Source organism: Pipistrellus hanaki (genome assembly GCF_964339955.1).
Source record: "Pipistrellus hanaki genome assembly, chromosome: 9".
Classification (NCBI taxonomy): domain Eukaryota; kingdom Metazoa; phylum Chordata; class Mammalia; order Chiroptera; family Vespertilionidae; genus Pipistrellus; species Pipistrellus hanaki.
In genome coordinates, this window is record NC_140511.1 from 45,973,888 (window position 1) to 45,987,179 (window position 13,292).

At 48.2% G+C, this 13,292-nt stretch overlaps 1 protein-coding gene across 1 annotated transcript; it reads right to left on the reverse strand.

Annotated features, from left to right (window-relative positions):
• Positions 1 to 777: 777 nt before the first annotated feature.
• CAVIN3 (caveolae associated protein 3) lies at positions 778 to 2,736 on the reverse strand. The gene is made up of 2 exons (XM_084893453.1): positions 2,280 to 2,736; positions 778 to 1,412 (listed from the first exon to the last, which is right to left on the reverse strand). Exons 1-2 carry the CDS (start codon positions 2,661 to 2,663, stop codon positions 999 to 1,001), a joined length of 798 nt encoding a protein of 265 aa, XP_084749579.1. The 5' UTR covers positions 2,664 to 2,736; the 3' UTR covers positions 778 to 998.
• Positions 2,737 to 13,292: the final 10,556 nt, after the last annotated feature.

Consider the following 13,292-nt stretch of genomic DNA (forward strand, 5'->3'; position numbering starts at 1 on the left):
CTAAAGGCATGTACGTTGGTTGCGGGCACATCCCCGGTGGGGGGTGTGCAGGAGGCAGCTGGTTGATGTTTCTCATCGATGTTTCTAACTCTCTATCCCTCTCTCTTCCTCTCAGTGAAAAATCAATAAAATATATTAAAAAGAAAAGAAAAGTGGACAGATTGCAGAGGTCAAAGCAATAGAGTAACTGTTTCCATGTGGTAGGGGAGTGTGAGAGGGACTTGTCAGAGGGCTGCCAGATTTCCGTGGGGATGAGGGCGCCATTCATAAGCAAAGAAAACACAAGAGGAATAGATAGTAAGAACAATAGATAGTAAGTGTTCAATAAATAGCTGCAGAACTAAAATTGGGCTTAATGGCACGGTAGAAGATAGGTTGAGCACATTGAATTTGCAGTACTTTTCAGCTCAAGGCAGTGGTCTGGGGGGTTTGTGGCTGGTAGAAGTGAATGTTAACTGAGGGGTAACCCAGAATGAGAAGAATGCTGAGAACAGAATCCTGGGAAACCCAACTCTGAGGAGGTGGTAGAGGAAGAAGACACTAAGAGCAAAGCTGACATGTATTGAGAACCTATAGCAAGGGACTGGACAGGGTGTGTCCCCATGAGGAAGCACCTAAGGAGCAGCGTATTCGCATGGGCCCCGGGAGTGGAGCCTCGGATTCAGTGGAAACTAGAGAAATCATACAACGATCTGAAACAGAAGCCACATTCCTGGTTCCCACGTTTGTCTTATTCCCACCCCACTCCCATCCCCAACCCTTCCCGTGGAGCCTGGATTAGGTAACATTGCTTTTATTGATGGAAGTACAAGCAGGTGTAAGTGGCTGCTCCCAGGACTCAGGGTGCTGGGCTGGAGGATCCCGGGAGGAAGGACCAAAGCTGTGCTGTGGACGCAGGATTCACTCCTTATTTGGGCGTGAATGCTGCCTGCCTTCCGCGGGAGGAAGATTTATTCTGGGACTAGGCTTAGGCACAGGGGAGGCAGGCGCGCCAGCCATCAGGCCGCACTCTCTATTTGGAGCACAGCCAGCTGGGCAGCCCCAGGCCTCCCGAGATCTTGCTCAGTGTCCTGCGGAGGAGGTTCTGGCTCCAACTTGGACTCCAGCGCGGGCAGGGCTTCTTCTTCGGGTTGTTGGCCATTCGCGCTCCGGCCACCGCCGGGCCCAAGGCGGGGAGGCTTGGCAGGCGTGGGCGCCGCGGGGGCTTTCCTGCCAGAAAGGGCCCTTCGCAGGCTCTGAACCTTCTCCAGACCCGTGCGCCGCAGCCGCCGCGCCCGGGACTCCACGGGCTCCTCGTCCGAGCTCTCCCCAGCCTCAGCCTCCAGCTGCTCCGCGGTGGGCTCAGGCTGCTCCAGCGGGCCTAGGAGCTCGGGCGCCTTCTGGAAGGCTCTGGGTGGGATCTCGGCCTCCTCCTGCAGGTGATGGACACAGCACTGACCCCGGCAGCCCCCTGCCCCGCACCAGCCTGAGCCTCGCCCCTCAATCACAGCAGGGGAGCCTGCCCCCTCCCCCCTTACCCTCCGCTGCCCGAATGGGAAAGAAAGAAAAGGCAGGCGTGGAAAAGTGGGGGGTGGGGCGGCCTGCAGAAGTTTGTTCAATAGGTGGGACCCGCTTGGGGGCCCTGAGAGGAGGAGGGTGGCCGCAGGGACAAGAACTGGAGGAGGGCTGAAACCGGTTTTGCTCAGTGGATGGAGCATCGGTCTGCGGACTGAAAGGTCCCAGGTTCCATCCAGTCAAGGGCATGTACCTTGGTTGCGGGCACATCCCCAATGGGGGGTGTGCAGGAGGCAGCTGGTCGATGTTTCTCTCTCATCGATGTTTCTAACTCTTTATCCCTCTCTCCCTTTCTCTCTGTAAAAATTTAATAAAATATATTTTAAAAGAAGAAGAAGAAGAAGAAGAAGAAGAAGAAGAAGAAGAAGAAGAAGAAGAAGAAGAAGAAGGAGAAGAACTGGAGGAGGGGCGATGCACCTCCACCACCGTTATTTTCTCTCAGGGATGGGGTGAGGCTTGGAGCAAATTCCGTGGACGTGTCCTGACTTGGAGCTGGCAGGGTTTTGATTGGCCAGACGGGTCCAGGCGTGGGCGGGCCGGGGGGAGAAGGGGGAGCGGGCTGGGTGTGGGGAGCGGGTGCGGCTCTGGAAGTCTGTTCCCCCGGGCAGGGCCAGGAATGTGGGTGTGGTGGGCGGATGGGAACGGCGGGGACCCTCCCTCCCCCCAGACGGTGTCCCCGGAGGCGGGACGAGGCCCCGGATCGAGGGACGCCCGGGGTCACTGACCTTGAAGAGCAGGACGTGGAGCTTCCCGCGCGCCACCAGCAGCCCGTGGTTGGCCTCCAGCCGCTGCACCTGGGCGGCGCGGTGCACGGCGCGCTCCTGGGCGGCATCGGCGTGCGAGCCCACGCGCTCCGCCTTGGCCAGCAGCTGCGCCAGCGTGTGGCTCGTGGCGTCGTGGCTGCGGCTGAGCGCGCCCAGGCCGCTCTGGATGCGGCTCACCGAGCCGGCCAGGCCGCCCTGCCTCTGCGCCAGGCCCCCCTGCCGCTCCCGCAGCGCCTCCAGCATGGCCGCCAGCTTCTCCAGCAGCGTCACCACGGTCACCGCGTGCACCGGGCCCTCCGCCGGCGCGCGGGGCGCTGAGCCCGGCTCCAGCGCGCTCTCCCCCATGGTCCCCGGCCTGCTCTCCCGCGCCCGCCCGCCGCCGACTGAGCTCTGCGCTGGGGCCGCCTTCCCCGGCTCCTCCCCGGCCCCAGCCGTGACTCAGGCGGGCGGAGTTGGCCTTCTCGGGCGGCGGGAGGGAGGGCGAGGGGCGGGATGTCTGGCGGCGGGGCGGCGGGGTCCCGGGGAAGCAACGTTCCCCCTTCTGCTGCCCCGCCCCGAGGACCCACGGGGAAGCAGGTTGGCCCAGCCTCCACCCCACATCATTCCCGAAAACACACTCTGAGTTTGACTTCTTCTCCGCCCCCATTCCCTGGTGTGCCCCTTTCTGGAACATACTCTCCACCAGAAAGGGCAGAGCCATGGAAAATGTTGTTGTCTGCGTCAGGTGGGCAGAGAAACTGCAGTGTTTGTGTTAGCGCCGCCCAGGGGTAGCCAGAGGGGCCTGCTCAGCAGCCCGCCTTCCGCCTCTTGTGCCTCTGAGGGTCGTGTTTGCGCCCCCAGACTGGCAGCCTTGGGGAGGCTCTTGGATGTCCCCAATGTTCCACTCCTGCCTGGCCCGAGGCCTCGCTTGGTGGCTAGGCAGCCTACACAATGAGAACTGCTGGCGGGCGGGGCATCCTGTGGTGTGTTGCCAATAGCCCTCCCCAGGGCTTAGCTGCAGGCCCCGTTTCTTGCTGCTCTGGTTCTCACTGATGGGTGGCACTACCCCGTTTGCTAAGGTTTCTCTCCGCTCCCTTTCGTTGGGCGGGAAAGCCCAGGGCGCCCAGCTCCTGCACCCCAAGCTGGGAGGGCAAGCAGGACCCCATTTCCTTTGAAATCCTTCTGAGGATTAGAGCAAGTGCTGGTAGGTATGACTTTGTTTTCATGGAGGTAGGCTGTGGCGGCTGCCTGAAGTTGTTTTTGTAACATTTTCTGGAAACAAGTGAGTATATTTGCTGCATGTGAAGGAGGTTTGAATTTGCTGCTGTAGAGGGGAGGAGAGTGAGCACAGATGTAGGCCATGAGTTTGTAATGTTCGGTTTGGAAAATCCCACGCCTTGTCTTTAGCAATCCTTGGTAAACCGAAGTAGGCTAAGAAATCCACGCAATCCACTGATACCGGTGATCTCTCGGCTCACCCATCAGTGAGGCCACTGGGTACCAACCCTGAGAGAAACTGTGTCATTCAGGACGGTTAAGTGAGTCTGGAAGGCCTCGAGGTCTGTCTTACACAGAAGTACAGCAGAGGATGGGCAACTATTCCCAGAAACCTGGTGCTGTCCCATGGATGACTGACTTCTGCAGATACAAGGTCGTGGAGCCTGACCCCTCTGCTTCACACAAGAGCAATGGGCTCCCTCAGGGGCCAGAAGGGACTCACCATCTCTCCCAGTGGGACTGGATCTGCCCAGAGACACCCCTCACGATGTGCAGTTAAAATACTTTCAAACTGAGGGAACAGAAAAACTGGTTAAAGTAGTTCTTAGGAACAGGAAATCCAATCCAAAGATAATGGAAAAAGACCATTGTAGGGTGATGGTTGAATGTGGGTCAGTCACAGCTCCCAATCTGGTGCTTTACTCTGTGTCCTCTTACAGGTGTCAGCTTATTCCCAGGCTGGGGGCAAGTTACAAGCCTCATATATCTGTACAAGATCAAGAGAAGAAAAGAGCCAAAACCAGTTTGGCTCAGTGGATAGAGCGTCAGCCTGTGAACTGAAAGGTCCCGGGTTCGATTCCGGTCAGGGGCATGTACATTGGTTGCAGGCACATCCCCGGTATGGGGTGTGCAGGAGGCAGCTGATCGATGATTCTCTTTCATCGATGTTTCTAATTCTCTATCCCTCTCTCTTCCTCTCTGTAAAAAAAAAAAAAAATCAGTAAAATATATTAAAAGAGGGAGAGAAGAAAAGAGACGCTCTTAAAATTTAAGACATTTATTTCTTAGAAGCCCCCCAGAATTTTTCCACTGGGTTATATGGACATTCCAAGAAGAAGAAAAAATTGCTTGTCAAGGGTTCCTTTTATACACTGGCCCATCCCCTTTCCAGAACATAGCATATTTTGAGGAAGGATTGGCTTTATTAACAAAACAAAAAACAAAGAAATCCAGCCTGGCCAGGGTGGCTCAGTGGTTGAACATGAACCTATAACCCAAGAGGTCATGGCTCAATTCCTGTTCAGGACACATGCCCAAGTTTCGAGCTTAATCCCCAGTGGGAGGCATGTAGGAGGCAACCAATCCATTATTCTCTCTCATCACTAAAGTTTCTATCTCTCTTTCCCTCTCCACCCCTCCCTCTCTAAAATCAATATATATTTGATTGCATAATAATATATATATATATTATGCAATATATATACCTCTGAATGCATAATAATCTGGCCACGCCATGTATATCCTATATAATAAAAGGCTAATATGCAAACTGTTCCCTCAACCAGGAGTTCGACCAGTAGGCAGGCCAGCCAACCGCCCAGGTCCCCTCCCTGTGACCAGACCCCACCCATGTACATACAATTTATGCACTGGGCCTCTAAAGTATATTATATAAATATATATATATACACACACACACACACACACACACACACACACACTGAGTGGCCAGATTATTATGCGTTTAGAGATCATAATAATGTGGCCACTCAATATATATATATATTGAAATCCAATCCAAAGATAATCAAAAAAGACCATTGTAGGGTGATGGTTGAATGTGGGTCAGTCACAGCTCCAGATCTGGTGCTTTACACTGTGTCCTCCTACAGGTGTCAGTTTATTCCCAGGCTGGAATACATATATATATATTCCACTGCACCTTTCATATATAATAATATATCTGCCTCTGTTTCTGCCTGATTCAAGAATAGTTGGCTGCTCCCTTGACTTAAGTGAGAAGAGGAAAAAGGAAAAAGGACAGATCAGATTCCAGTGCCTTGGATGGTATCATACTGGTAATGCATCCTTATTTTCTATCTTCTCCCTCAGTGATCTGGGGTCCCCTATAGGTGTTGCAAAGATCTCCTGAAACAAAAGAGGCAGAGACAGGGGAAATGAGCACGTGCCATCAGGGCTTTCCTGGTGTAACAGTACTCAACCCTGTGACAGGCAGTGAAACATGTGTATTACGTCCCATAGAAGCTCCTGGGGTGTTTCAGTTTGAGTCAGTATATGCTCCCTTTTGGAGTTCTTATACACTCCATATCCTGAGTTATCCAAAAGGCCACGTACTTTGAATGGATTCACGGGAGACTCCATGATTGGCCCTGGCCGACTTACAGGCTAACAGCCTGGTCAGCTCTACCCCTTGGGCCCTATAAATCAGAAAGGTGAGATCTGAGGTCTGTCTCTCCTACCAAGACAGTCTGGGGAAGAGGGGTGAGACAACAGATCCTAGAAGAAAAAATATGGCAGAGTATTTCGGATGCTGAGCTAGCTAGGCAACGCTTCCAGCAGCTGAGAAGTATACTGCTAATGAGAGACAATTGCTGCCTTACTACCAAATACCAGTGGAAACAGTCACCAGGGGTTCCTGGGTTGTTTTGTAAACTGGAACCCCTGGTCTCACATAGCAATACAGCCTAACGGTCTTTGACTATTAAATGGGATGGGGGAGTGGAGAGGAATTTATGTGAGTTAATAACACAAAAACATCCCTGACCCTGAGCCTCGCTTTCAGCTGCCAGACAAACTGGGGCACCCTCCGGGGACTTAACGTTTGAATATAAGTAACAACGTGCAGCACAGCAGAACTAACTGCCTTTTACAGGGACCGAGCCACAGTGGACAGGCACTACCTTCCACCCTTTGTCATCGACATCCTGCCTACGGAAAGGGCACGGCCTTTCCACACAATGAGGGAGCTCTGTGCCATGGGCAATTAAAAAAAAGAGCTATAACTTTGGGGCAACAGCAAGCGAGGGAGGGGCAGAGAAAAACAAGTTTAACAACTAAGTAAATCAACATGCGAGGGGTGGATGCTTTGGCTGAGGCACCCTGGCTGAGGCACCATGCACCTGAGATGAGCTAGAGGTTGGCAGGTACTTTGGAGTATCTGGTTGCCGCTGGAGCCAATCGTTAGGATGTGAGAGCTGGGCTCCTCCTGAAAAAAATGTCCTGAACATTCCAAAGGCAAAAAGCCTAGAGAAGCAGTAACTGAATAGACTCTATGGAACCTCTTTCTGTAATCTCGGGAATTCAATGGGCCCTGATGTGGGGGAAGCCCCGCCTGAATTGGAGCTTGCATTCTTGGACTAATCACTGAGGAGCCACTGCATCCTCTACCCTAAGCTAACTCAGCTACAGCCTCCAATCCAGGGACACGTTTTGCTACCCACAGAGTAAAGGGCAGGGTGGATCTTGAGGTGTGGCCTAATTCTCTAGATCAGTGGTCAGCAAACTCATTAGTCAACAGAGCCAACTGTCAGCAGTACAACGACAGAAATTACTTTTGAGAGCCAAACTTTTTAAAATTTAAATTTCTTCTAACGCCACTTCTTCAAAATAGACTCGCCCAGGCCGTGGTATCTTGTGGAAGAGCCACACTCAAGGGGCCAAAGAGCCACATGTGGCTCACGAGCCACAGTTTGCCGACCATGGCTCTAGACTGAGAGAGAGAATGGAGCATTGAAGATAGCCTTGACCAAGATGACTTACAGGAAATTATTTATAGCTAGGGCCCTGCAACCACTTTTATCTTAGTACAAACATCCCCCTGTGTATCTGGGGCTGGGCCCAAGGAAGGAGAAGTCATTAGGAGCCACCTACTACTACCCCAACTGGGAAATAATATGACTTGTATGATTTAGCACTGCATTAGCTGGATGGTGCTCAGTTATGAGATTTTTTTCCCAAAATAACTATCATTGGTTTGGTGTCTAAAGAAGAGATATTAGCTATTCTATTTAACAAGGGGAGGGGGAGAAGTGAGGCTATCCTAGGCAAAGAATAGCATTGGCTCTTCCATCCCAGCCCACTGTAAGGCAATTGGCCTGGTTCAGTGATATGGCACAACACAAAGTACCATAGTTAATATTTCTTATTCTGTTTGGATTCGGGGCATTGTAGAAACAGAGGAGAAGGCTCTCAGAATCAGACCATGTATATCATAATTCACTCACTAAGCCATTCAGGTCTGAAAGGCATAGAAAAGGGAAAAATTGTTTTAATAGGTCTGCCAGCTTACCCATTTAACTCACGGGTAAGAATGATCCCTGAGACTGGTGAGATGTCCTTGACACTGGTGCCCAGCTTTCTGGTATCAAAATTCCCAGCCAGGTAAGTGTGATGGTATCACTGATCCACCATTCCCTTGGAGATAATATAGTATGCAAAATCCATACTTTGGCAGCTGCTAATTAACCATAACTCCTCCTTATTGAAGGGAGTTGTGTCAGCCATAGTGTCTTGGCTGAAACTGAAAGCAGCTACCATAGGAGAGTCTTGCAGCTTAACCATGTGGTGCACAAATCTTGCAGGATTTGACGTCTGGAAGAGGGTGCAGAAAGACACACACAGACACACACAGAGACACACACCTGACCCCAACTGTCTCACATGGTCCAGCTCCCAGAAAGTCACTTGCACTACTTAGTCCTTGCCAGAAGTCTGTGTTTGTCCAAGTCAGGGACTCCCCTCTCATCCTTTCAGTCAATCTGGGACCATTAGAATGAGAGGGGGAAATAAATAGGAAAGATTTTAAGTGTCAAATGGTATGAGAAAGAGGGAAACAAAAGAGCGGGGAGGATGTCAGTTAAGACGAGGGTTAAAGTCTCAGAAAACAGATGGAGTTAAATATACTAAGTATACAAACTAAATGAAAAATAAGCTGAAACTAAATTCCAATATGCCAATTAGGTAAGAAATGGATGGTTGAGTTTAAGAAATAGAGCTGGTCTTTATTTGTCTGTCCTCTATAACACATTTCATATTACCCAGGCTCTTAACCAGTATGTACACTGGTTATAGTTTCTTTACCAGTGAAATATAGTGGCAACCATACTTTGGTAAAAACTGCTGTTTGAATTTTAACCCTGCTAAGTCTGGCTCTTGCATCTGATTAAAACTCTGGGTACTTACCTCAGCTTCCAGGTTAAGACCTGGAGGCTAAGGCAATTTTCCCTTGCCTGGGACCAGACCCACAGGAGATTGATTCCCACTGACTCAGTAGCTTTGGGGATAGAAACTGTAGATAACCTTTAGAGTCTAACCGCTCAGCTCTGCTTCTGTGTTATCGCTATCGCAAGATAGGGCCACATTCCAATGTCCAGCAGGATGTGACTGGGAACCAACCCTGCAGGCTGTCCCCAGTCTTTAGAATTTAGTCTTTAGGATTTAGGAACAAAAGGAAAATTCTTTTTTTCTTTTTTTTTTTTTTCTTTTTTAAATATATTTTATTGATTTTTTACAGAGAGGAAGAGAGAGGGATAGAGAGTTAGAAACATCAATGAGAGAGAATCATCGATCAGCTGCCTCTTGCACACCCCCTACTGGGTATGTGCCCTTGACCGGAATCGAACCCAGGACCTTTCAGTCCACAGGCCGACGCTCTATCCATTGAGCCAAACCGGTTTCGGCCAAAAGGAAAATTCTTGCAGTTTAAACCTTTAAAAGGAATTGCCTACCCCTGGAACAGTGCAGTCGTGTGGAGACCACCTGCGTGTGGTGCTCTCGTGGCTGTCCTGGCCAGTTCAATAAATCCTTGCCTGCTTTTTTAAAATTAATTAATCAGCATCCGGTGGTCTTATTTTGAACCCAGGGTTCGACCCCACAACAATCAGATGAACTGATCCAAACCTTCAGAAGAGTCTGAACCCTTGGTGAATTAGCCTAGAATTGTGCTAAGATTTTAATTCACATTTTCCACTGGACATGGCAGAATAAAAATTCCTCCAGGCCTCTGTTATCATGGATCCCACTTGGGCATCACTTTTTTGCAACGAATGGAAGGCCATTCAAGCTGGCTAGGCCTCACCCAGGACAAGAGAGTCTTCAGCACTCTGCACCTGGCAGCGAAGGTGGGCCAACATCCACATCATTTGAGGCTCTGCTGCTGAAAACCTACTTGCCAGAATCCATTTCTCTTCTAAACAAGGATCAGTTGGTTGCAAAGAACAGAAACTATCTCAGTTAACTTAAGTGAAGGTGGGTTTACCGTAAAAGAATTGGCAGCCACCCATCCCCAAAGCAGTGTTGAAACAATTTATCGAGTCTGGAGCCCTTCCTGAATTAACGAAAGGGAGGAGCCATTAAGGGATAATATAGCTTATTTATTATTTCAATAGCTTCCCATGCAGAGCAGGAAAGAAACCAGACCTCTTTTCTGCACAATAATGGGGCTCACTAACTCTGGGGAAAAGGCGAGAGGCCCTTCTAATTGAGGAAATATATCCTTTTTCAATATTAATGTCGGTTTCTGGGAGCAGTAGAAGAGCTAATATAACAATTGTATTAATCAAATGAACTGCCATGATTTCCACTTACACATGTAGGAATATTGAAAATGAAACCTGACCTGGAAGATATGAATTCACAACTAGTTACAGACCTAGAGGCTTTTGTCTTCACCCTCCACTCCAACTCCTATATACACAACTCTGCAAGGCCTGGTGACAATAGGCATCATTTTTAACTCCTAGAGTCTTGGGGGCCCATCTCAAATTGGCACGCTCTGATTTAGGACTTTGAGGTAGGAAAAGAGTAGTAAATTTGGAGAGAGAGAGCCAATAAGTGGGATCCCTGCCTGTGATGGGTATGGACATTGGTGGGATTTTGGATCAAAGAAATATTAAAAAGAGGGCCTATGGAGAAGGAAAGGTTGCACATCTAAAAGCCAGGGAACTTGTGAAGGAGTTGATGTGCAGGTACCATTCCTTTGAGAAGTAAAGAGAAAGTCTAAATAGGCAGTGCTGTATCCTTCCCTCGTTGACATTGAATGCCCCTTCTGAAATCTCAACTCTGTGAAGAAACCTGTATATAAATACCAAGGCTGTTGGTAATTTTGGAAAGACTGGAGGCAAAGAACTATAAGAGGAAGAAAGATCTGCTCAACCATCCTCCTTTGATTTATTAGAGAGAGACTGCCAGAAGCCAATTCCAGCACGTCAGCCGGGCTGAATCATCTGGGACAGCTAAAAAGCATCTCCCCCAAACCTGACTAGCATTATTGCTTGCTGCCAGACAGCTCAGGGCATTTTAATCTGCATGTTATTGCCTCCTATTGGCCAAACACCTGAACAGCTGTAGGCTATTCCTAAATCTGACAATGCTTCTGTAAACCCTACCCTTTGAAGTGTATTATCTCCACCTTGCCTTAAGACAAATTGTGTTAAATAATTGCATAGGGTCTTTAGACAAGGGGTAGTCTTTAGTTCCTTTAGCTGAAGCTCCTCTGACCCCCAATGCCTTTCAAAATTATCTTTCATCTTTGGACTCATTGAATCTATGCAACAGCTCCATTCTCCAGATTTCTGAACCCTTTGTAATGCTGGGACAAGAATCCCAGCAAGAGACACTAAGTGGCTACAGCGTGGAGCTCCTGGTGAAGACAGGCCAAACTGAGTGTAGGGCAAAAACAGCCATGATGATAGGACAGCGCTGCAGAGATGACAAAGTTGAGGAGCAGTAAGACTGAAGCTTGTGGGTATTCATGTAGATTAGATACTGTCCTCTGTAGAGGAAGTGAAGGAGGCTGGACATTCAAAGTGACCAGGTACCACCTAGGTATAGTTAGTTCCAAACCACAGTCTCAAGTCCAAAGTTCTATACACTTCTACCCCCTGCACCCCTCACACACACTCACACACATCCACACAAACACACTCAGGGCTCCCATACTTCCTCTTGCTGCCTTAATTCTTCCACATGAATCTGGCATCAAGCAATGCCTCTTCATTGATTTTCACTAAGAAAACTGAAAATTTTTTATTGCAAGAGGTAGGAACTCTGATGTTTTGAATGGTTGGGAAATGTCACATGGGAAATATCATCCCCTTTTATCTCTCCCCCCTCTCCCCCCCCCCCCCCCATATACACACACTTACTCTCTTTCTTCCCTTCCTCTCCTGAATAATCAGAAAACACTTTTTCTTTCTCCAGTCCTAGTTTTACATATATTCCAACTCCTTGGCTTGTGTGTGAAATGAGCTTGTCATGAAAATACTTCTAAAAGTTGCAATGATCTCTCTTCAGCAAGTCCAGTGAGTATAATTTTCTCATACACTTAGAATCAAGTGACCATCTCACAGAACCTAAGAACAACAACACCCAAAAAGTCTGGGGAACTAGAACATGGAGGTCAGTGAGCCAGGCCACGCCCTCCGATTCCCAATGCTTCCTGATCTCTTGGCTCTACTACTCCCCATGGGCCAGCTCCATGCTGCCGCCCCGCAGCCCGGCTTTCTGTCCCTACTTATCAGCAATACACATGGTGAGAAAATCTAGCTCAAGTGCCTACTGTCAAATGATTGCACACTGTGTCTTTGCTAAATCTCCTGAGAGAGAAGAGAGTGAGCATCTGACTGATAGCCTTGGATCAGATCCAATAGGCTGTTGCCCAGAGGTGAGAGAATGAGATGAATGTGGCAACTGTGGTGAGTGTTACAAGATCTGTGGGCAAGGCAGGCAGAGGAGCTTGTCTAATAAAAGTGGCTAGTCTATTCATCCTTGTTGGAGTCCCCTGTTCCCTGCCCAAGGTCTGAATTGATTGAGAAATAATGCAAAAGTTTAAGGCAAATGAGAGCTTAAAATAGCAATACTACTGATAACGCTGATATGGGCAAATGTGGTTACATCATTCAATATTGAACCCCATGATTAGGGAGACTAACCCACCCACTCACAGACCATGAAAGAAAACCATTGCTTCCCTTCCCACTCACCCAACTATCCAGGGAAAACCCCTTTAAATTTTACTTCATGGAGAAGGAGAACAGAATGTGTGTAACCCAGGAGAGTCTGGCTAAAGAGAAAGAATCAGAGAAGTAGTGTTGAGTATGCCAATTTACTCTTCCAAAATTTACCAGAGAAGTGACCCTTTTGCTCCAGACAGCTCAAATCAAAAATCAAATCTGAATCTGATCAAGTCTCCAGGTCTAACTCACCAGCAATATGTGGTACAATGAAACACCTTTAATGATATCATAGGGGTTTATTCGTACTGTGAGCCATACCACAGGACAAATGACCCAGGTTCCTCAACCAATAAATTGCAAATAATAATAATAATAATAATAATAAATTATAGAAGGGGTATATACAGATTAAAAGAGATCTAAGTAATCTCAAAACTGATTTAAAAATAAATAAATAAATAAATAAATAAATAAATAAATAAAAGAAATTATGAGACCACCTGGGAAATTTGAGTGCTAATTGAATATTATACAATATTAAGAAAATAAGTTTATTATGCTGAGTGAAATAAGCCAGTCAATGAAAGAAAAATACCACATGATCTCACTCATTTATGGATAATAAGGAACATTATAAACTGATGAACAAAAAGATAGATACAGAGACAGTAAAGCAACAAACAGACTGTCAAATTACAGTGGGGAGGGTAGTGAGAGGTGGGAGAGATAAGAGAGCAACAGAAGGAATTATAAGCATGCATATAAGCATAACCAATGGATGCAAAACTCTGGGGAGGGAGGA

Coding starts and splice junctions, on each gene's coding strand:
- CAVIN3 (XM_084893453.1), bottom strand. CDS start 2,663: ATGGGGGAGAGCGCGCTGGAGCCGGGCTCAGCGCCCCGCGCGCCGGCG. Junction 1,413..2,279: donor TCCACGTCCTGCTCTTCAAG/GTCAGTGACCCC, acceptor CATCACCTGCAG/GAGGAGGCCGAGATCCCACC.